The sequence below is a fragment of the Rhyacophila brunnea genome, unplaced genomic scaffold (assembly GCF_057557595.1).
Source record: "Rhyacophila brunnea isolate RB1 unplaced genomic scaffold, BYU_Rbru_1.0 scaffold_10, whole genome shotgun sequence".
Taxonomy (NCBI): domain Eukaryota; kingdom Metazoa; phylum Arthropoda; class Insecta; order Trichoptera; family Rhyacophilidae; genus Rhyacophila; species Rhyacophila brunnea.
Window position 1 is genome coordinate 36,897,068 of NW_028232752.1, and position 26,168 is coordinate 36,923,235.

General features: G+C 31.9%; 1 protein-coding gene across 3 annotated transcripts in view; it reads left to right on the forward strand.

Annotated features, from left to right (window-relative positions):
• LOC147079175 (EGFR adapter protein-like) overlaps positions 1 to 26,168 on the forward strand; it is a 325,930-nt gene that overhangs the window by 188,833 nt on the left and 110,929 nt on the right. For all 3 annotated transcript variants that reach the window (XM_085953990.1, XM_085953998.1, XM_085954007.1), the window contains 2 exons: positions 16,407 to 16,481; positions 19,652 to 19,798. In XM_085953990.1, the coding sequence (XP_085810116.1) occupies positions 16,407 to 16,481; positions 19,652 to 19,798 (222 nt within the window). The remainder of the gene's footprint in view (positions 1 to 16,406; positions 16,482 to 19,651; positions 19,799 to 26,168) is intronic.

Sequence of the window (26,168 nt, forward strand, 5' to 3'; positions counted from 1 at the left end):
ATAATATAAGTACTACTAAAAAACATTTTGCGCCGTTAAAGCTTTGTAAAAAATGTTCCTATAATATAATTAACGAAAAAATTAAGTTTAGCAATGAGTTGTAAGTATTCGAAGTTTAATTTTTAAAACTGAATTTGCTGTGGATATTGGCGGTTGTTTACTCAACTCTAAAAATAATTCCAAACAGTTTTCCATTTAACCTGAATTTAATTTCGTCACTACTTAGTTAAAGTTTTCCGTGAATACGAAGTCTTGGCTACTAAAGGCGCGAGTAGAGAAAAAAAGCTTTTGTTATTTTTAAAATATTCAAAACGCGTCTTTTTTTCAACCCATTTAAAATGCTTATCGGACGCATATTTATGTAATGTTGTCTAGAGAAAGGAAAAACCCTTAACGCCTCCCAGAGAAGGCTTATCTCGTAACATAAAAAGCGTTGTCTATGCCTTGAAAAATCTTCGAGTACAACAACGCGCTTTTTCTGGGATTTCTGTTGTTCTTGAAGCAACGGATTGTCGGAATAATTTAAGAAACTGAGAAGAAAGTAGTGATGCGCTATTAGATACACGCATCAGTTTACGCGAATGGGTTGTTATCCATATTATATTTGTTAGTTATCCATATTATATTCGTCATCTCATCTCTTTCTCAAGTCTTCATATAATAATATTTCATAAGTGACAGATATTCCAATGAATATAGGTACTTAAGGTTTACATTTTTGTACGTCCAAAAATGTTGTAAATTACAGATACAAATTACACATAGAAGTACATTGTTTTTCACAAAGATGGTGGATGCTGATCGAGCCTATTTATCTAAAGGTATTGCCAAAATATTCTAGAATTGATTTTCCATTAGAGATTTATGTTTAGCTAAATTTGTACTTCAGTGCTTTCAGATGAAACACCCAGAAATAGTGGTAAAAAGTATTTATAACATGTTTTTAAAAGAAAACAACAGTAACTTAGTAATTGACCAAAACTAAAACGTCAAAATACGTTGACGTCAAGCTGTTCATTTATGAGAAATTAACTGCTGTCAATTCATAGAATATAAAAATTAACAAGCTCCAATATATTTTAACCACGCTATAAATGTCCTTGCAATCCCATCAAAATTAATGTTCTAATACAAAATGCTCAAAAACTTCTATTAGTATTTAAAAACTGTGTTTATAATTATTATAAGGAAACAATCATTCTACTGACCATTTTAATATGATCTCTATTTATGATGGCGTGTTTAAAGAATTTAAATGAAGTGGAAAAAATATTTTCTAATTTTTAACCGATTAACAATAATACCGTCAAAAACATAACTATCTTGTAAAGAGGTATGTACCTACTTTACATTAATATTTTGATAAAGTATATCTTTGTACCTTGGTTAGGCAATGGTGCGAATCACAGCTCTATAGTTTATAGGCAACTCTGAAGTGCAATGACATTCATTGATGTTTGATCGTTTACGAACTGTCACACAGGGCAATAATTAAACATTATTGGGATATTTAAAAGTATTATCTGTAGGCATCAATGTTGATTAAATAGTGCAGTTTAACTAGAAACAATACTGAATACAAAAACTTAGAAATCCGAAAAAATTGATTATTAAAATATATATGTATATCTCTTAGCCATGTGACTCTTTTTGAGAGGAAAGATAGACATCGTGAATGGATAAAAATTAGCTATAGCTATAAGAACAAATATACGCAAAACTTTTAAAATCATGAATGCAACCGGATCGTTTTGGTATCAAAAATCTGCTGAACAGAGTGCAGGCACAACTGGAGGAGAGTCGTGCGCATAATTTTAATTGTTCATGAAACCACGATCCTCATTGATAAAGCAACGACTGAGAAGAATATGTATCTCGTATTCGCAATATGGTATAGTGAACTGGTTGACATATTTTTAAGAGGGTAGAGCACCACTACTGGAAGAAGGCTGTTGAAAATAAAAAAAGTAATGATTCTCTCGCTGTTGTGGGTTTTTGGTGAATGAAAGTTGCGCCACTTTACAGAACCTACAATGGTAATTTATGGTACAAAGTTTTGTTTGCAGATAAGTCAGTTAACCAAGAAAGGAATTTACACCATCCCTTCACCCTTATTTTAGTCGGTACAATAGAAGTTTGTTTTTGAATATTCACTTCTAATTTAAATAATTTATTCTGAAGGAATCGTAACAATGAGAATGCCAGAAATCTTACTTTCTTACAAACCCATTTTAAAATGTTAATGATATGAAAAAATATACTCTAAAGTCATCGTTTCTTGTTAATTACTGTCATCTTAAGATGGAAAGCCAATAGATATATTAAATAAAAATATACATAATTTTTATATTTAATAATACAATGAGTGAACCAAATAAAGCATTTATTTATATTAATAATTAGTATGACTTCAATTAATGTATTCGTACGAAATACTTATAAGACTCCTAGTTTTAGTACCAATTCTTTAATTATTTGATCCCAGACAGGGAATGGAATAGTTTCTTCACAATATGTAGGTACTATTACTATACTAAAACTCGATAGATGAAAAAAAAGTAAGGGAAGTGTGTGTGATCGGTTCATAGACATTTTGATAAGCAAGCTATGGCGATTGTGCTATTTCATCCAGTAGGTAGGCGTATGATAATTATTGTTATCTTTGTGATTTTCCTTAATCGATATATTGTTGTTTTTATTTAATAAAACGCTTTTTTTGTAGTACTTATTCCACTTTTAATCAATAGATTAGGACCGGTTTCGTACGCCTCAGAGGGACGCTCTGAGGCGTACGAAACCGGTCCTAATCTATTGATTAAAAGTGGAATAAGTACTACAAAAAAAGCGTTTTATTAAATAAAAACAACAATACAATGCAACAATACAATACACCATGAATTGACAGTTAACAAAATAAAAGAAATTAATCGATATAGGTACAATAAAACTATTATTAGGTATAGGCGCAAACCAATAAATTGTCCATATCCAAGTATAGTATTTGTAATAAAAATACCAACTGCATTAAAACATTTTTAAAATATATATGCACTTTGTGATAGAGTTCATTAAAAGCCTCAAATGAGATGGGCTGGACACATAGCTCAAAGAAGAGATAATCGTTGGACAAATTTAGTCATCCAGTAGTATCCAAGAGGTACAATACGTCCGCAAGGTAGACCTCGAGGCCGCTGTATCGATAAAATGACAAAGTTCTGCGGAAGTACGTGGCAACGCAACGCACATGACGGAGAGAAGTGGAAGCAGCTTGAAGAGGCCTTCATCCAGCAGTGGATAGATTCAGGCTTTTGATGATGATGATGATGATGATGATGATGATAATATGCATTTTTCAATAACAAGTACTATGGGTTCGTACTAGGGATCCCGAGCTATTTTCGATACCTATGAATCCCGGGATTGATAAACATAAATCCCCAAACTTTCGGGATTGATTTTTTTATAATTTTTTATGAAAAATAAAATAAAAACGAAAATATAACAAAAAAAAAATACTTTTGATAACAAATAACTACATTACAAATTAACTGAGTTAGAATGAAGTTTGATTTATACCCATGTGTAAGTTGCCGATTCATTTTATTTTTTTCACATAAATTAATAAAAATGAGAAAGATTGGAAAAAAACAATGCTTCGCACTTTTAACAAAGTAATTCCACCATGATCTCATACGTTTTACGGCAGTTTCATATTTGGGTGTCTAATTAGATTTATGAACCGGAAAGGCCATACAGTATACACCATGGTTTCCCAAACCATGGGTCGCGACCGAATATTTAGTGGGCCCTCGCCACTGTATACATGAATTTAAAAAAAATAGGAAGTAATAATAGTAAATAGAAGAATTACTTTGACGACTATTTTGGGGAAGAGATGAAAAAGTTTGATTCGTTGCGTTGGATTTGTAGCCCATTTCAAGACGACTTACCAACTAATATGTCAACAAAAGCAAGTGAACAACTCATTGATTTATCAGAAGATACGTCACTGAAAAATAGTTTCAATCGTAAACAGTTAACGAAATTCTGGCTCTCAGTTGCTGATAATTATTCTTGCCTGTTCGATGAAGCTATGAAAGTCCTCCTCCTCTTTACTACCTCATATTTATGTGAGGTCGGGTTTTCGGCTATGGTTAACATTAAAACTAAATAACGAAATAAATTGGATATATCAAACTCACTGCGATAAAAAGTAACTAAAGTTGAAGTTAATGCTAAAACTGTAATTGCCCATTGAAATAACTTTGTTAAAAAAAAAACCTTGCAGGTGTAGGTATTTTTTTTTAATTTTTTTTTTATTTAAGTTGTGTTTCTTATTTCAATAGTCTTTCATTCATATTGGTAACACTTATAAAAAATATTTTTTTAAATTTCAATTAGAACAAATAAGACAGCATTAAGTAGTTCCACGACTCGCCACTAGGAAATCTGAGCATTACCAATATTTATACCCTCTTTTCTCTAGGACAGCTAAGAGGTGGGTCCCAAGATTGGAAATTTTTGTTAGATGGGTCGGAGCCTAGTCAACTTTGGGAACCACTGGTATACACCATGATTTGCTTTACTATTTAAATCTCGCTAACCCATTCATTAAGTCTTTACTATCAGAAACAGCAATCTCATATTAAATTCACACTATTAGTTATATTACAATATTATTTACTCCATAAAACGTATGTATTTAAAAGATTGAACGTAGATATTCAATATTAACAATAAATGTCTTGGGTAAATAGTATAAATTATACTAGATTTATTTTTGACCGATTTTATCAATGTTATTTGTGAATATAAAATTTTTATATTAACAATGGAAAAAAATGCCAATCCCGGGATTATCAAATTGTAATCCCGAAATCCCGGGATCAGAATTTTGGCTCGGGATTGGATTCCCTAGTTCGTACTTATTATCATGTCCAAGAATGGAGTACTAAACAAAAGGGTTTTCTTCTATCAATTAGTATGTTCGCCATACGCACTCATTATATTTATGTGGGATGTTCTGATTTCATATTAAATTGTAGGTATTTGGTAGTCGTGTATGTTTATATTATGAGCTTTTATTCTATCATTTTATAGCGGAATATTTCGCTAGTTCTAATAAAAAAGACGTAAAATGGGCGAAAAAATAAAAACCAATATCAACATGTCCTCGAATGTAATTTATTTCACTGGCAACATCTGTGTTGCTACCTTCCATTACCTATATTAAATCTGTCTCACTCTTTTCGGTGTGCAATATTAAATATTAAAGAGTGTTGCTAGACTTTTGCAGATAGGAGCTTAGCTAATATTTCACATTGAGTTAAAGTTTCATGGCGCTGCATCTGAATTTTCAATCTCACGTAAAACATGGCAACACAGATGCAGTGGTGTAGTCAAAAAGTTGTTTTATTTTAGTATGGATACAGTAATAATTCTAAATACCTTTACAAGTCAATCACAGTTTGTATGTACCTATCTTATTAATAAGGAAGATTTTCACTTTGAATTTATAGTGGGTATACAGTACATACAGTGATTTATGATTTAAAAAAAACAATAATGTCTATTATGTTTTTCATTTAAAATAAATGATTTTTTTTTCAATCTACATTTAAATTTTTAAATAGCTATGTCAAATTAGTAATTCTTAATTTATATAAAACCAACATCATTATTTTGTTTGTATAGTCCTCATCTACAAATATTACTAAAATACTAGGTGACCAATTAATTTGTTAAAATTTTTTGTAAATAGTAATTGTATAAAGAAGCTACGGTAAATTAGGAGTAAAGTGTTTAAATAATTATTATATAGATGTACCTATTATTAATTTAATAAAACTCAATTTTATAGCATTAATTCCACCTTTTTATTAAACATTAAAGTGGACCGGTTTCGTTTGCTTCGGAGGGACATTGTAAACTTTATTATTACATAGTTGATAATATCAAAGAGTAGTGTTTAAATAATTAATAATAATATATTGCTATTAGTATCGTTCATATTTATATCAATTAGAACTGGTATTTTTTATACTTGCTTTTCCCTCCACCACCCGCCACGTCTACACACCCGTTATGCAGGCTTATACCGTGGCATAACGAACGTTAGGCGCTCTTCAAATTTGTGCCAAAAGTATCCAAGGAGCAACTTCCCAAGACCTTGGTCGGTGTGTACTAGAATGTGTGTGCTTCCTACTTCGATATAATGTATTACGGTCAATCCTTGATGAGAAAAAACCTTATCGCTCGCCGTAAAATGCCGCAAACTTTTTAAAGGCTGAGAAACTTTACCTCGTAGATACCAAGTCGCAACGGCCGACCGGTCCAACTGAGGGTTTTATACTACGTAGTATTTACATAATACAATATTCACCTACCTTATAATATTTTAAACTATTATAAAAATATTTATAATTAATTACCTAGTGAATGCTGTGAAAAAGTAAAATGTAATAAATATGGTTTTTATAAATTAAAATTATACCGTACATAAATCACACTACATACATTTTATAAATCTATATAATATTATAAATTGTTAATATTATGAAGTACCATCAGTGATATCCAAGTGCGACACTGCGAGCCGAATAGGTACAGAAGGCCTCTCCAAACTTTGTGAGTGATAGACGAGATAATTCGAGGCGGGTAAACTGTCTGACGCTCGAGGGGGCACATTTCGGGGGTCTGCAGTACCCCAACCGGAACGTGCCGTAAAATGAGAAGATACATAGTCAAACTTTTGGATGCTCTGAATTTTTTATCGCACGTCGCGAACTTTTTGCGTATGTCGCGAATCTCTTAAATAATACCTATTTGTCATTCGTTAGATATATTATATTATATGAAATAAAATTGAATTTAACTTATTGTTAGCAGATGACGTCGTAGTAGCTATTAACATATAGATGTTGAATGAATAACATACATTTAAGAATGTATTATTAAATACATATTATTTAAAACAAAAAAGGTACCTTTGTGTCTGAGGTTAAATTAAATTCTGTGTATTATTCATTGACAATATTAGTAAGCGGGTTAAAACTAAAATTATATGAGATCCTGATGCTGTATAATCAATGGTAGTAAATTTTGTGACTAGATTCAAAATTACAAAATATGGTCGCCAATGTTAACAGAATAACGCTTCAGTTGGGTACTGTCGTGATAATGCTTATATCGATAGTTTAATAATTACTTATATATACACACTGCACAGATTGTGTTAGTCATGAGTTTAAGTCAAATTCGATATAAATATATATTTTTAATATTGTGTCTGAGATGTTGCAATTTATATATGAGCATTACTTATTTATAATTCACACATTTTTTGTTGTAAAATGGTAAGTAGTAAAAATTATTAATCCAGAATTCTCGTCCACTCGCAAAGATGCATGTGCAGCCCATCACCATTTAATCTGCTTAGCGACATACTGTTGTCTGTTTACGTATCCATTACTTTATTTTGTAATATTTCCGCGTGGTGCCTAACATGCACATTTCCATGCCATGTTGCGCTACTTGTAATAATATTTGGATTTTCTTACATTAAGAGTCCATATTTCACACGCATACGTAAGCATTGGATGCGCATATTGGTTGAATACTTTACGCTTAAGACAGAAGAGGGGGTCACTTTTGTAGATGCTATTCAGGCGCCCAAATGCATTCCATGCCAGCTTGGTTATGCGAACAATCACGTCATAGGTACATACCACCGTCAATTGAAAGTATTTTGTTGAAAGCTATATTATTATAAAACCATTATTATAGCGACAATTAAAATGCTAATAATAACCACCGCATCAAGAGATATTGTCTTTATATATTGGTATCTGTATTATTCTATTGTAGTTTCTATACTACGACGAGTAGCCTGCAGTTGTTAAATTTATGCAATAACTAATTATAACTAATTTAAGTGTCTACTGAATGCTCTCTTACTAAATAGTCAAATAGTCGCTAGTCTATCTAACCGTTAAGCATTATTTCCGCCCCCCCTCCCACCCTTCCAATGCGACAGATTATATTTAACTACAAAACGCAAAACTTAACTCACAAACAGGCTGAGCTAAGTGAACCGTGAAAGCTCGTTAAACTTTCTTGCAGGAGACACTTATTCCGTCTCGATTCAAGAATCCTTATGAGCTTTCAAGCTTCAAAAACCACGAAGGCATATTCAAGATAATAATATGAGCGAATGTACAATGTTATGCAATGGTACATTTTCAATGTGTACGAGAACAATCATATTTTTAGTACCCGATTTAGAGTGAAAAAAATTAATATAATATGTAATAATATTTCACTTTGTAGGCGCGTTCTCAGTTAGACTACGCTTCGATTGAGATTCAATCAAATTGAATATTTTAAAAACCTCAGAAAACATACCTATTATAAAAAATCCAAGAAAAAATGAACCGAATGGGACTTGTACAACAATGATACATTTCACTTTACGGGCGAGTACTCTATATTTAAAGCTGTCAATCCGCCAATAATTCACGCAAATTATTTCAAATAACCATGCTTGTCTGAGGTGGTAAGTACTTGTAATGCCGACAATCAATTGGCTCCGTAACCAATCAAGGTAAATGACATTACTAACTTAATTGTATCGGACTTCTGGCACTAATCAAACTATATTATTGATGTAGGTACCTATATATTGTGTACTTTTATTTTTGATTTAGGAAATTAATAATATTTTTTTTATTATACAATAATTTTATATTCTTTATTATAGAAATTACACCATTTTGAAAAATCTCAGAAATATAATTATATAAACTTATTAGAAAAAATCAGTGGGATGCTAATACACGTCTTTCACTTTCCGGATAAGTAAGTACTAATTAATAAATTATTAAATAAATATTGTACAGATATTCAATATTTGATTTAATACGAGTATTCCATACAAATGGGACATTATTGTCTATTAATAACAGACACGCCTTAAAACCCGCTACATAGACGAACTCATAAATTTTGGTGCATGTTCGTGACGGTGAAGAACTAGGGACCGATGAGAATGGACGGTGATTGGAAAGTCTTTCATCCAGCAGTGGATCGACCCCGGCTGATGAGGATGATTAATAACTTGTGAATAAGTTAACAAAATTGAGATTGCCCACTCAACGCAAGTTTAGTGCATAATGCAAATGTAATGAATTCATTTGCTCGATAGCTAATCTATTAATTTTTCTATAAAGTTTTTTTATAATTGTATCCAATTATTTAAAGTAATGGTTCAATAATATCTTCAAAGTTAAACACCATCCATTTCCCCCTTAGCGGGCATCTCCAGCGGCATTTACATTTTGTAGGGCCGCTTTGATTTATTCATTCTTTGAAGAGAGTTGCAAAGTGTTGTTTGTAATGTTCCCTGTTTTCATGAGCGGAAACTCAGTGACGTATTTATTGTATGCAAGTGAAATCATTACTTCCTCTGGAGTCGGCTTCGTTGCCTGCCGTTTGATTTACGTTCCACCTCTTACAAAAATGCATTTGAATATCATAACATAATAACGGCTATTATGGAGGGAAAGTTGAATACCTAACGATTCATAAAAGAACAGAATAAACTCAGATATTGCTTTACAAAGAAAATTCTTGTATAGTATTTTAGTCAAAAGAAATTTTTAATAAATAGGTAGATATCAAATAAAATTGTGTGTTATAAATATCTACTGCACTGCTAATAATTGTACTATTATTTTAATTGCTAACACCTCTAATTGAAATAATGTGTGATGAATGACGTCTTAAAAAAACATTAAATAAAATATACTTTGAATAATATGTATCCTGGTTTATAGGCAGTGGCGTAGCTAGTTAGTCAATATGCAAAAATCATGCAAGGTGGCTTCTGGCTTTTTACCTAGTTCTAGGTTTATTTATACATACGTGATATGTTATGAAAAATATATTCTACAATCTATGGGTAGTTAAAAAATATTAATTCAAGACGTTCATAACATAACATCTATTTTTTTAAAAGCAATAGGTAAATAAAGTTATGTTAAAAATAATCTTAAAGGTAAAATTTAACAATATTCTAAAGTTTTAAAAGCAAAATAAACAGCGCATAACTGAAAATGTCTACGTCTCTACAAATCTCCTTTACCGGCCGCGTAGCCTTATTATAAGCCCGACAAGAGGAAACCGTTGTGATTCAGAAGAGGTCATAGAAGGGCCACGCATGTAATTGACGGGTGCATACAAATTTTCACACATTTTACAACATAATTAGAAACTGTACGTGAGGCAGAAAAATGCTTTAAGACCAGAAATAACATACAAATTTAAAAATAACGATACATAGTCCGAAAACACTCGTTTGGAAAATTATTGAAAGGAAAATAGTTAAACCTATACGGTCGAATAAATTTATCTAGAAGGGATTAAAAACAAGATTATATAAAACTCATAAAGACTCCAGATAATAGACCCATATTCAAGAATAGTACGTATCAACGAAACGTAGAGTGTACGTCAAAATTTGCATTTTTGGATGGCTCAGATTGTCTCGTGGTGATTCCAGGACCTTGCTTATACGCGCAGCTATAGAAATAATACGTCAATGAAAAGATAATGTTGAGTCAAACCACATCCTTTTTTGCCTGGAGTTGACGCTTGAGAAAGCTATTTGACATAGGTAATAATTATAGTAAAGTTGTATTTGATGGTAGATTTTGACCTAGATAAGCTTATGCAGACACCTTAAATCTGTCAGTGTTGAATCAAAGTTTATTTTATTGAAAATTAATTATTAAATTGATATAAAAATATGATATGTAAAAATTAAATAGTTTTATAAATTTTATCATTGGAATAGTTCAACAGATTAAACTTATTCGGGCACTAGATCGATAAGTTTTGTATTTTTTTTTTTACTTATCTGAACCGAACAGTTCAGTCGACTTTTAAGAAAATTACACGGAATCAATTTCACGCTCTAGTTAAGGCGGGTAAAACAAAAACGATTGAGAAAGATTACGCGGCGGTCTGTGGTTGTTCTATCTTCTACGCCACTGGATTTGTCGAACTAAATTCCTAAGTGTGTATTATATTATATATAAATAAACAAAATACTGTATTTTTATACGCAGGTTAAAAAAATCTTATTACCACTAACAGATTATAATAATTAATTGTTAGGTAGGTTTTGAAAACAAACAATTTAGTCATATATTAATGTATCAAAAGCAAATCATAAGAACTTTTTGAATCACTACAACATTAATAAAATTGATGCCATACATAATAGGTATGTATTATGTAAATATAAAAATAAAATGATAGCATTTTTTGCATATTCCGTTGGTTTCTTACTGGCATACTGATATGTAGTTTCAATAATATGTGATATGATATTGTTTATCTAAATATTAAGTTTATCTAAATATTTGTAAATTGAGCCTAGTGTTTAACACTAAATGCATTGTATTAATCTCAGCATGATCATGGAAAATAAATCTTAGATGACATTATGTATTAAACTTTGTTCAAATGAATCTGAGAGATTACATAATATGTCAGTTTAATTTAGTAACATTTTTTTTCAGCTTCACATTTTTATTTTTACATAACATTTTCATAGAAGAAAGTTTTCTTTAACACTTTTGACTTAAAATATGAATTATTGTTGTCCTTGGCGTATAATAAAAAAATATATATAGGTATTCTTAATAAAAAAACATTGTGATGGGATATATTTTCACAACATTATATTAAAATGACTAAATGATTAAACTGAATATAAAAGAGATGGTAATTGACTTTCAATTTGGGTATTTTGAGACGTGATTAGTTAATGTGGTAGGTCTGTAATTATCAAAAATATATTAGTTATCACAACTTAATGGAGAAGTCAAATTAAGTCAATATCGTTTCTGACTTATGCAATAATATTTTGATAAAATATCGTCAGTTATCGAAAAAATCTTGTTTAATAAAACCCAGCAATCCGACACATAAATTAAGGGACCAATATGCATCAATATTCAAGATTGTTTCTTAATCGATAGCATTTTTTTTATTAATAAATCTGTAGTTAGAAACAGCGTTTATCAAAAACATAATTACGTTTAATTTATTGCAATAATTAAATTATCTTCATACATTTACGTTTATATTGTGTCTGTATGTTCTTAAAATATTTCACAATACTTACACATTACACATGATAATATAATGTGCTGTTAATGTATAACTATTTTATTAGTTTCTGTACTTAGGAGGCGGCAGTTGGAAGTGTAAGGCCAAACATAGTATCTAATAGTAATATTTTGATCATATCTTTTAACACCAAGGAGGACTGTTCTTTCATAACAAAAATAAAACTGGTACTTATTATCGTATTAAATAGCCATGTAGGTACTAATAGAAACAAAACATATGGAAGAGTCATGTTATAATATAAATAAACTGACATTCGGAAAGCCGAAAGGTAAACGAAAACCTAGTGAAGTTTATACAAGATTAATGGAGAGTGCCGATTTGGATTTGGTTAGATTTAAAGACAATAAATGGAGGAAAGTGGCTTTGGACAAACTTGGATCGAGGCGGAAGCCAAAACAGGCCATCGAGTTGTAGTACCAGGAAGAAGAAGAATAGTAACAAGTACAATTAAATAACTACATTGGTTATTGAGACTTTCCCAAGACTTGCACATGTTTTGGAATCTATTAGCATTCCTAACAGCTTGCAAAATGTAACACCATTATAAAATCCTCACACTTAACTAGCTTTGGACATGATATTCAGGCGGATGTTGGAGGAGGCCAAAACTTACATACTTGCAATAATATGTGTAGTGCCAATAAATATCTAGTACCTAATAGTTATTTTTATGATTACATTTTGTGATATTTGGTGGGTATTTTAATTTCTATCCTTGTTGACTTTTTATCTCAAAATTAAATTTATTTATTTTCTAGAATACTATGTTATTTTCAACCAATTAATACAAAGCGTTTACAACAATGCTTATTCAAAGAAATTAAATATTTACAATATTATTTAACTTACTATGGCCGCGCGGCTTAAGCGTCGGCCCATATCGTCGTGGCTCCCAGGTTCGAATCCTGGGTCTGGCAAGTACACGTATATTGTTTTTCAATTTGCGTTTGAATATGGACCTATTAGGTTGAGTAAGTAGCTGAAATCCATTTCTTGTAAAAAAAATCTGTTAATACAAAACTCCACTCTGTGGAGGCCCATGTGATCTTTACGGATCGGACATGGTCGAAAAAAAATATTTAAATGCAATACCGGATAATAATAAGGGTTAAATAAAGTAAACGGGTGTATAAAGAGTGAGCTAAATAGTCCTTCACGGAAGTGGATATGTAAACGATTTGATCGCCTTCCCAATTGGCTTACCAATGTCAGGCTAGTTAGGCACCTTGGAAGAACAACAACGGATGCTCTCGATTTCTAAGATAGTATCAAGAGATATAGGTAAATTTTGTAAAATATTATACAGAATAGATTTTCTTTTCTGCATATCGGTAACAAGGCTTGGTATTACATAACATACAAATGGTTTTTCACCATTATGACTCTTAAAAATATAACAGAATGGGCATATGGTACTAATTCCATTTTTTTGTATATTTTTGGACTGGTTGACAATGTCCCCCTGAAGCGGACTAAACCGGTTCAAAAATAATAAAAAGTGGGATGAGTACTATACACTTAGGATTGTGTTTTTTTATTTTTGTTTTATTTTTTTAATTAGGTCGACAAAACAGGATTAATCACAGAAAACAAGTATAATTATAATATAGAATAACATAATATGTGATGGCCCCAACAACAAAAAACATAATAAATCAGATAATTTTTTTCGATCAAATATTAGATGGTACAGCTGTAATGAATATAATTGGAGAGTTATTAAAAATGGTTAAAAAAACGAAAAACACATTAACTTAAGGTAACTTAATTTGAAAGAGGCAAGAGAACAATTTTTATTAATACAATTTCCACCATGAATTGACAGTTAACACCATAAAAAATATTATTCTTTTTGTGTTTTTAGTGGTGATGTCTTCTACTATATTATATATTATAAGAACAATATGACATTTTAAATGCTATCATTTTTATGAATGGGAAGGGGCGCTGAGAAAATATTACTTTAAAAGGGGGATAGTGTAGCCTGAAAATATTTGGAAAATCCTACTATACACGAAGGACGTTTAATATTTTTTCTCCTTAATTCTTAAATTTATAAAGATCTTCAATTGTATGGATTCTATTATTGGGCGGGTAGGTATCGACTGAATATTACAACACCTGGTCTCTTAGTGAACCGCTTGGCTTGCCGCCAAATAGCCTCATCGAATCGTATCAATTGCTTTGTTTGAGAAATATAATGTGAATTATCGATAACTATTAGTGGCGAGGGTTCATTTTGAATTCTCAGCAAGTTTTCCAAAACACAATTGAATCCGTTTTATACTCTTTTATGTATACTGTATTTTTTTTCACGTATTATAGAAACAAACGTTTTTAGGTACCAGTTCATTGATATAATATTGATCGGGTCTCTAGTAAAAAATAAGTAAGTACTTAGTTTAATTCATGTATTCACTCGTAGGTGGCAAGGTGTACACCACAAAATAATATATCATAAATATTCACAGAAACGAAACTTGAAAGGCACCGTGAGGGCCTCAGTCTATGCCAGTGCATTTTCATCAGCTCAGGGGATGAAAAGTATAATGGACGCATGTGTCAATAACATAGCTCGGTGTTTTTGATTTATCTGCATTTGACACAAAGATTCAGGATATAATCTCCACTTATGAATATTCTACGCTTCTGAAGTATGCCTTAAGCGTATGCGGTTGACATATTTGTAGGAGGTAGGTAATATAGATATTTAATAATTTTATCAGTGAGAAGGATGCAATTGATTTTGAGAAAAAATCATAGCCCGTTCACACACCTATGGATTTATTGCTGGCACTACGTATTATCGCGACGATAACAATAAAATGCAAGCGTAAACACATATTATGGTGCTAGTTGCAAGACTGCTTGCATGGATCAAAAAGTTCTGCGGCTTCTGAATTTTCACGCGAAAGCTTAATTTACCCTCTATGTCGAAACGCGGTTACAAATTAGATAAACAAACACATCCTCATTTACCATATCTATTCTGTAATCGTCCCATTCTTTTTTTAATTTCAATTCCACGAGGGCTGAGGAACCAAATTCGTAAAGATACGACGATCCAAACTACTTAATCGAGGGTATTAGCAGATCTAAACCTAAATCCAAAACACTGACATGACAATTATAGCTCAGAAAATGAGGCTTGTGCACAATATGATCGTTTTTTGAGTCTAATAAATTTTTCTTCAACTGTTAATGTCAGGATGAATCTATTAGTTAATCTTGCGAAAGTATTGATGTATCTTCTTATATAATTTGATAATCGTAATACTTGGATAATATGGTACGCTACGCGGCACACCTAAAACCTCTCACCAAAAATGAATCATCCGGGTGCCCTCTATAAAGACGCCAGTCAGCTATTGACAGAATTTGAAAATGTTATCGAAACAGTAGCATTTTGATTACAAAAATATGTTTATAAATAAAATAGTGAAAAGATATTGCAACCAGCAAAGTTTCCATATACATTGTGAACATTACACCAGACAATGAGACACAGAGTAATAGTAGTGAAATAGTATTGTAGTAGTAGCAACGAAATAACTACAGAAACACTCAACATTTTAATAAAATCATATGTATTTTGAACTCACTGGGAATCACGCCTGGAGCATCCCGATGATGAGCCAGTACTTTGGAAAATTGAACTTGGTCGGTAATATTGGAACACAGAACAGATTAATAAATGGTATTCCGATATGCTCAATACACTACATTTTGACGTAGGGTTTTGAATGTGTGAGTGTCCTACGAAAATGAACCACACATTGTAGACATGCAATAGTGTGTGTTGCAACCTTCAAATACACCAATATCGAATGAGCGTTAGTGAATTAACCGAGAGCAGTTGTCAAAACGATAGACAAGCTTAGAATGACGTATTCTTGACACGTGTTTAAGTTTATCCCATATTTTTCCACACTCGAGATCGTTTACCAGTAACTACCCGTTATGTATTTCAGTTCCGATTATTTCTTAGTTCCCTGTGTTGGAAGGTCGATATACATAGTCATTATTATCTGCTACAAAACTACCTAAATAGTTGCAAAGAACAAAAAAAAAAAAGATGAGTGTTTGAATCTCTTTTTTCGAAAAGAAAATATACCTACTAGGTGTGTTTCTGATGCCTCTTGAAAGAAAAAAAATAATTCAATTAAAAAATATCTCCTTGACAATATGTATTTTTTTGTTGTTTCCAGGAGGCGGGGCGAGCAATTCCGGTGTTGATAGTGGTGTCCTTAGCAGGTGTCAAAGTATGCCGCCCGAACGATCAGGTGAGGGTTTTTTCTTATTATCAACTTCTCTCAAAATCATTTTTTCCGTGCGATTTTAAACAGTCAAACTAATAAAAAACAACATTTCATTTAAAAGTATTTGAAAATGTCAAATATAAGTTTTTTTGCTGTGTTCAAATCTAAATGAAGCCTTGGAAGGTTAAGCTTTGATAATTTTTTTTTTTTGAAGATTTTTTTTAAATGCAATCGGTCGCACAACAATTTTCAACTTCAATCAGAACACTAGACAATTTAATAATTAATACTTATATAGTTAAAGCACTGACGAATGATTTCGGTACAATATGAGATAATTTATCCACATTCAAAACACAGTAATACGCTGAATTTTGTATTATAAAATAAAACCTTAACACCGTCTTTGAAATGTCAATATGACATGAACTATGAACAGCATGTTATGTTTGTCTATGACTGAAGTAACCTAAATAATTATCACGAAATACAATATTTATTTTAAACAAACAATTTATAAATTATATAATATGTGATCGAACACAATAGTTTTTTTTATCATCCTTATTATTTATTATTTGCTTAAAAAGATAGTCATCGACAATAAACAAATCAAAATAGAGTGTAAGCTTGTCCTGTAGTGCTTATGAATCTGGAACAAATAGCCAAAAACCAAGGTATCTGCAAATTTTTCAATTTCGAGATTAAATGCAAAGAACTGCAAAAGTCGTGAACTTGATAATGTAAAAGTGAAGTAACTGAAAGAACATGCAATATAATGTAGATATAAACCAAATATTATGTTTTTTTTTAGAAACTCTATTTCTCCTAACAAAACGAAACCCTAATATATCCAAAATGTCTTGATACTAGATACCTTTGTTTTACACTCACGGTGCGAAATATGCAGAGATATATGAAGTTGGCGACGCAACAGCGGTAGAAAAAACGGGGAGGATTATGGTCGACATAATTCTAAAAATAGCACTCACGTCACTTCGTCCGTCATTTATTTTTTATTCAAAACTTGACTAAAGTAAACGCTCTACTTCTAAAATCTGACGATAGATGATACTCAATATTTTTATTATATTACCTAGTCCTAGACAATATATATATATATTTATTTATTTAAATTAAATACTTGAAAATAGAAGGTAAGCTTAAAATAATCGCTTAATATGGAGCCTTCGCCACTGGCATCCAGTAATATGTCGTAGGTCAGGGGTTGCAAACCTATGGCACGCGAGATGATTTTAAAAGCGAGACGCGTTTTAAGAGAAAAAATATCTATAATAATAATAAATGACACATCGAAATGACAATAGCAGGCAAATACTCTTCAAGAATAAGCGTTACGGTTGTTGTAAATATATAATTGCATGGGTCGGTCCTTTATGCGTCGCAATTAATATTATCATACTAACCTCCTCAGGCGACGGAGGATGCCGCGCCGCGAACTTCTAATTTTGATCGATTTACGATGCTTGAGGCCATTGTAGCGAGAGGATGCCTCATCTGATCAGAGCAATTCATGTGTCAATTTGTGCGTAAATAACCAAACTAAGTGATACGAAAACTTTAAATATTATTTTGGAAATTTTGACACGCGTCAATAAAAAGGTTCGCCAACCCTGACGTAGGTAATGGATCGGTATGCTAGTAGGAATATTTTTTAACAACATCAGTGCTTAATTTACAAGAAAAATCACCGGCTTAGTGCCATAAAAGTCTCATAGTATTTTAATACATTATAATTTTATGAGTAAATTAAAAGAATGTTTTGTAATAAACCGACGTGGTTTTGAACAAAAAACTTGGTGAATATCTTTCTACGTTGACCTTCTCAATTTCGGGAGTTCCAGAGTCATCGCTTTTTAACTATAGTGGAAAAACTTAATCTTGAAATTGCGCAAATAGCATTCTTTCTACTGGATATAAGTCAAATACGGTAAATTTAATTATTGTTACCGTTAATATTTACGAATGTTCTTACATGGAACCTTTAGCATCGTTGTCTCTCACTCGACGTCGCTCTTACTACGTCATATTTTCTGTCAAAACTGTCAGACTTCACACGTATGTGGTAGGTATTATAACAAGCCTTATTAGATATATAAATAGTAAACAAATAGGTAGGTACCTGCAAAATAAAATTTAATTACTATATTTTATTAAGTTTTATTCCTATTATTACTACGAAGGTATATCGGAATAGAGTTTTTAATAAATCCAAGATTGATTCCTTTGAAAGCTGATATTGATATTTTACGTATGTTTCGGCTTCCGTTCTATATTATCCCCAAACATCCGTGATACGTGATCTATATTTTAGATGTCTATTCAGATAAGAGATAAACTAATAATATTACATTTTGATATAGAGTACACACTTTTTCCATCATTATAACATTTAAGTAGCCAGGCACTCAACTTTACGAAATATATTCTTACTATGTATTTAGGTATATGCTCACACAAATTATATTACTTCATACATTCGTTTACATAAAATCATGATTATACATTTTTTCTTGTACCTTAAGATGAATACAGTCTTACTAGAGACATCTAGCGACATAATACAAAAGATGCAATTTAATACAGTTTAGACAACAAACATGCACTCTTTTTCAATTAATAAATACTTTTTAATTTTAATAAATAATGTTTTACATTCAAAAATAATATATTTACAACTAAAAAACAGTTATACAATGAGGTACCTACGTATTATTCAATTTCGTGTTTTACTCTTATTTTAATCATGTAGTTTGATTAGTTTTATCGAATTTATTTATTATTGAACATACACATTATAGACAGTGTATTATATAATATTTATAACCTAACAATAATAAAAATATTACAACATTTACCAACTACATGAAGCATAAAGATATTTTACAATAAAAAAATTAAAATATTAACAAATGCCCCCCGATTGTGATGGATGATGATTCATGCCCCATACGGTACAGTTTTTTAGTGGACAAACTTATGATTATCGCAAGCTGATGTTATAATAATTATTTGCAAACGTCCACTATAATTCAACCCAGAGGGCGAATCCTCTATTGATCGAGATTGAACCTGTAAATAATGCTGCCTTATATTCAGGAAAATCAATGATTTAAGGTTCAAGTCCTCACTATATTAAAATATGTAATAATAATTATTCCGTTTTATTACAGAGCGTACAGATGGCGCACGCGCTGCGGCGCATCTCATACGCGACGTGTGAGCCAGCGCGCGCCCTCTTCGGGTTCGTGGCGCGAGAGCCCCGCGGACCTGCCCACTCGCAGTTCTGTCACTCCTTCACCACTGATACTGCCAAGCAGGTGAGTAATGCAATGCCATCTATCGATTGGATTGAAAGACATATTTTAAAGATTTTTCAAGAATATCATCTCGGGTTTTTTATTGATAGTTTAAAAAACACTACATACATTCATTAACTAGGTACCTATTATATTATTGTATAATATATATGTTTATAATATGATCACCATCATCAATCAGTCTGGATCTATCCAGTACTGGTTGAAGGCCTTTCCGAGTTGATTTCACTCCTCTCAGTCACATGCATTTCGTTACCACATCGTACGTCCGCAGAAATTGTCAATCCAGCTCTAAGTACATAGTACATATATTTATCGGTCAGTATTGATTGTATAATATTTTCAGTAAATTGTATTTAAATATATGTTTTCAATTATTCACAGAAGCGTGAAGTTCATTAGTTTTTAGTTAGTTAGAGCGACGCCGAGCGAGAGAAAACGATGCAATAGGCTTTATGTAAGGAGCAGTCGGAAATAATAACGGCAACAATAATTCAATTTACCATATGTAATTCGTGCGCAGTAGAAGAAATCGCAATCTACACAATTTCAAGGTGAAGTAGTTCCACTATAATAGATCTCAATGTTTAATGAAAAGCAAGTTTTAGAACAAAAGTATATTTATCTGCGTTGCTTAATATTATCTAAATATATGATTACTAATTATTAAGAATATAAAATAATATATAAGAGCTTTCATAATAACCTCAAAAGTACACAATTTTATAAGTTATATCAATTGTAATTCATAGACACATTATTGAAAGTAGTTACACTTCCGTAAGCTTATTAGTGGTTTCATCCACTCGTTTTTTTTTAATCAATATTTCTTGTAAACATTGACATAACGAGCGTTGACGAAAGCCCGCAGAGCAAACAACATTAAAATAAAATCGATGCGCCATGTCTAATGGGGCATCGAAATCTGAAGAGTAACGAAGCGACAAACAAACGCAGCGACTCCTAGTGGCCCATTGCTCACCGCACCATTGAAATGAAAAACTTTCGATGTCCAATGAAGCATGCCAAATCTGCGGTTGACCAATGTAGGTCTGGTAATTTAATATTGTATGTGAAATTGGGAAGTTCGTCAAACGAGATGTGTCACGAGAAAATTATTGGCCAAGAATGTTCTAGATTTGCGTTATATTATTACTTTCTTAGTTCTGAGATTATTTTCCTTTGGTTTGTAAGAACCATGCTAAACCAATTATTGTATTGTAATGACGCTACGGGATTATCTACATGTCTACCTACATATTATTATAATATGATGGTAAAGAAAGATATATTGAAAGTAATATGCTCTGATGCTTAAATTAAAAAAATAATTATTAATATCAACCGTAGGTTCCTAGTAACATTCCCATTCGATACAGAAGTTAAGATAACGAATCACATTAAAAATCATATTCGCTGCTACCAATTATTAGTAATAAATTATCAACTCCATTTTATTATCAGTATTCTTAAATCACTGTGATTCATTATTTGCAGTCGGTTTTCTTTTTTAGTTAACATAATTATTGTGACCATGTTTATTTGGAAAGTGTAGTAGGTAATAGCTACAAAGTTAACTGCATGTTACACAACACATTAACGGTTTTTCAATTTTTTCTTCTGATTTCGTTTTGCTCCACTGCCCACCCCCATCGCTGCCCCACTGTATTGTTCCAGCGATAGGAAATAATATAGACAACATTTCTTTTCGTGACTGAGTTAAAATGTATCTCTGAGTGGATGATATCGCCCACTTTGGGAAACACTGATGCGGACGACGAAACTCAGATATTGTTGGATTATTATTATAATTATTATTATATTTAAAAGAACTTTGAATATGAACAGCGATGGCATACAAGGAAAATATTACTAATTAAGATTTGTATATTGTATAACTATATTCTAGATTCTAAAGGTTTTTAAAGTGTATGCGTAATCTAAGAACTTGTGACCAAGATGCAAGGGCGGTTTTTTTTTATATTTCTATCTCACCATAGTTCAATTTAGTGACGCACTGTGCTGGTTGAGTTTTGGCGGTTTTCAGTGAAGGATGAATATCTACCTAGATGCTCATCAAATCCTGATTCTACTTGCAACGACATTATCTATATAATATACTTAATATAAATAATATATAATTCAAACACTAATAAAAATTTTAGGTTTTATAATGTTATTATAATATACCTACGATTTAACAATAAAAGCTGCCATACAAAATTTTATAATAATAATTTCAGAACAATGAACACATCAAAAATAAAGCGTTAGAATGATGTCTATAAGTAGAAAATTACTTTATTTCACAATAACTATTAATGTATTAAGTACTACGCCTGAACTTGCTATAGGCTTATCGGAGCTTTTCTCAACCGTCTCTATCCAAACGAAAATCAAAGCCTTTCTGTAAACGCGTCTCAACATCCAAATCAGAAGCAAGCTACATAATACAATATAGCCATGCGTCTGTCTCCGCACGATTGAATACACACGAAAGAGATGCAAATGTATAATCAATTGAGTTAGCTAAGGTATTCAGGGCGCGTCTGGGAGCTTTTTACAGTGTTACAGGGTGCACTCATTGGAAAATTTTATTCAGCCACGTATAAGCAAAACATGAGCAAAAGGACAGCGTATGAGGTTACAAATTTATCGCGTAATTATTTACTCACAGAATTATTGAAAAAAATAATCTCACAACAAAGCAGTTTTTTATGCGAAACGAGCTCATTCATGTCGATATAAAAATAGTTTTTTGAGAAAATACATTACAGGCCTTCTCAGGGACGTACCCTTAAACCAAAATACAAGTTACAAGCAATATATTTTTTTACGCATACATAGAAAAAAAATATTTCAAATACAATTAGTTATTTTTACCAAAAGATCACTGCCAATTCCAAATAATTTAGTTTTGCTGGTTTATCGCGTAAATCTCATCTTCTACATTCGTATCTAAATTTGTTTTTGCGTATAAACAGTGTGCCGGAAAATATTTCCAATATGTATTTATTTATTTAAGAAAACAAAACATTGTGGACATAACAAATCTAAATTCAAGACGTGCACAACATGAGATTTACATTATAACAAATATTACACTCACAAGAGAGAAGAAGAGAATATATAAAATAATAGTAATACCTAATAAAAAAACATACTTATTAAGAAAGGACCTACATTTTTATATAGAAAAATAAAATTTCGAATGCAAAATCCACAGCACGTCACCGAAAATGTTTACGTCTTTGGGGAGCGCATTGACTGGTCTTGCGCCCCTCGCTAATGGTACCTGATAGGCTTGACACGAGGAAACGGTTCCGATATAGAATAAATCATGGCTGTGACCACGTAGGTAATTGACAGGCGCATGTAAATTCAAATGTATTAGAACACCAGGATTGGAAACCATCCCTCGTGATATCAGGCAAAAGTGTTACAAGAGCAGAAGAGACCCACGAGTATATTATGTACGTATCGGCAACAGAAAAAAAACATTAAAGTCACGAAAATTGACCGAGTAACGCAGTTAATTCCCCAATCTTATATCAAATCATGGTATCTCCAAAGTAACTACCTGGCCACTAATATAAAAAGGAAATAACGGCAGTCGAAAAAAACACCGCAAAAGAACATCTAAAATGCCTTCTACCCTCTACTCCAGGGGGGGGGGGCAAACTTTTTGGATGGAGGGCCAAATTCAAGAATTCAAAATAAGCGGCGGGCCGCAACTAAAATACCATTTTTAGATATGCACCATTTATTATCACGAAAAATAAACATTATAAAAAAATTAATGAGAAGAATGAAACTGTTGTACATTTTTTTTTAAATTCAGGTGTTAATTTTGTAGTTGATATTCTCAAAACTGCTGGTAAATGGGCATCGGAGATATTTGATCCTAAAGAATTTCTATTAAGGTTCATGATCGAAAATGTTTGTTCACATAATTATATAGGTTGATCCAAAAATAACGAACATTTTTCTTGCATAATCTTTAAGTTGGTCGAATTTGTCTGAATTAAGGGCATTGTAAAATTTGGAGATTTCTTCACGACGATTCAATTCTCTTAAATCAGTGTCACACTGCAGATCAATAATCTCATATTATAACTCTGTCGGTACACTATCAATATCTATTGAAAATGGATCGCGTACTATTGCTAAACAAATTTTAATTATATTTAAATATATTTTTTTTAATTATAGAAAGGTTATTCGTAATCAGAAATACAATTAATGATGGCGGGCCGCAAAAAAATACCCGGCGGGCCACATGCGGCCCGCGGGCCGCAGTTTGCCCTCCTCTGCAGTCTACTCAGTCAACTCCACTAAATATTATGCTAGTGGCGAAAGCTTGTCGCTAATCAATTATTTCAGTGTTACCTTCACTCATTTAAATTATTTGAATACGAGAATTTTCTAGTCTCAATACCTACTATGTATTGTTAATTTTCATCCGTAAGTAATAAAATTATAATATGAGAATATAAGCGTGACCTTTAAACCTTCTTCCTCTAGTATGACAATCCAATGTGGAGCTTGTCCACCTCTAAGAATCCCTATCCTGGGTAGCTATGTCGTTATGTTTTTCCAATGACTTATCGTAGCGTTTAATAGTTATCTATTTCTTCTGTATGTGGTGCATCCATGATGCTTCTCAACGAACGGACAGGTAAATTTAATAAAATCACAAAAGAAAATCATAACAATGCGATAACAAAGTCGTAGCCAGTTAAAAATAATTTATTATTAGTTGGCTGTATGAACGACGCATTTGTATGCTCAATCGAGCGTTTAAGAGCGGAAATGTAGGAATTAATGATAACAAAATTAATTATTTTTATATCCGCTTAGAGCAGGTTTTTACAAAATCGTCTACTCTATCCATCTTATAAAGGTAGCTTTTAATAACCAACTTTTAAATATTATACTTTATCTTAGATAGGAGGACAACAATAGTTTTTCAATATTTTTTTTTGTCTGGATTCTTTGACTATCTGATTAATGAATAATTGTATTTAACATGTTTCTTTATTTTTGATACATACCGATATTTTGAAATAATGAATTTTCGCCCACATGTCGCCCTTCTACACCAGTTAAAATGCTCGAACCAATTTTACATAAATATATAATTTATCTTTTTCTTCATTTTAACAACCTAAGATATTAATATTATTATAATTAACGTTATCGGAACCGCCAGCTCGCATGAACTCACACGTGGTGTGATTATGGTTACAGACTAAGCGTTGCTAGAGTCAAGGTGCAGAGAGTTTGTGCATGGGGAATGTACCCAGTAAAGTTCAGGGTTCGCGGTTGTAGTTGCGAGGTGTGGTAAAATATTAGGCTAGGTTCGAATCGTATCCAGTCATGCCGGCAAACTGTGGAATTTTCAAACTCCGTAGCGTGTAACATCCGGTTGTCGCACGCTATACTGCATGATTATGTGGACAGACCATACAAACAACTTGTAGTTACTACCAGTGAATGTGATTAGTGGTTATGTTTGCGTGCACCGTATAGTTAATTTATAACGAGATATTCTAGGGGCAGAAGAGTTCTAGTTCAATTAATAATATAATAATAATTACATGGTATGAATTGATTTTTCTGTGATTATTAAAAACTTGTATATTGAAAGAAACATATAGGTACAACAAAATAATGTAACCCCCTTAGTCAAAATATTCAATGCTTTCACGTGGAAGGAAGAAGCGTCTTTGTCGTGAGACTGGCCCAGCCATCTGTTTTGCATAATATCTGTGAAAATTGAAACGCTGAATACGCAGAAAGGATTTAAAACGAAACAGAAAAAATGAAAACGTTTGAAAAATGGCATGTTATGAAAAACATTTTAGCTTGCCGAGCTTAAAAGCTCAGATATCTTTCAGACAAGTTCGTGCATTTAAAAAAATCCTACGCATTTTTTATTAAAAAAAAAACAGCAAAAGTGTTTCTGTCATGAAAATTCTAGCATGATAAATTATGCAGAAACGTATCCTTCTTTCTCGTAAACTGCTAACTGCCACCACTTTTACAGGAATACATAATAATTTGAACAAAAAAAATATTTAATATTATGTCCATGCATAATTTATTATATTGAAGTAAATTTTATGCCCCCCTCGGGATACCTGCCGCACGGCCGCCATTTTTATGTTAACATTAATGTTAATTAATTTATTATTCAGGGCATAATAGCATGACATTTTTGGTGGAAGTGTTGACACGCATAATTCATGTACCTACCGTCCGTTCCAGCCATGGTATATTTTTCGGCGTTTATAATATTTCAATGGTGTAGGTACGAACCGGTTGAACGATACAGAATTTTGGTATTTTTTAACTCGAAATACGTACC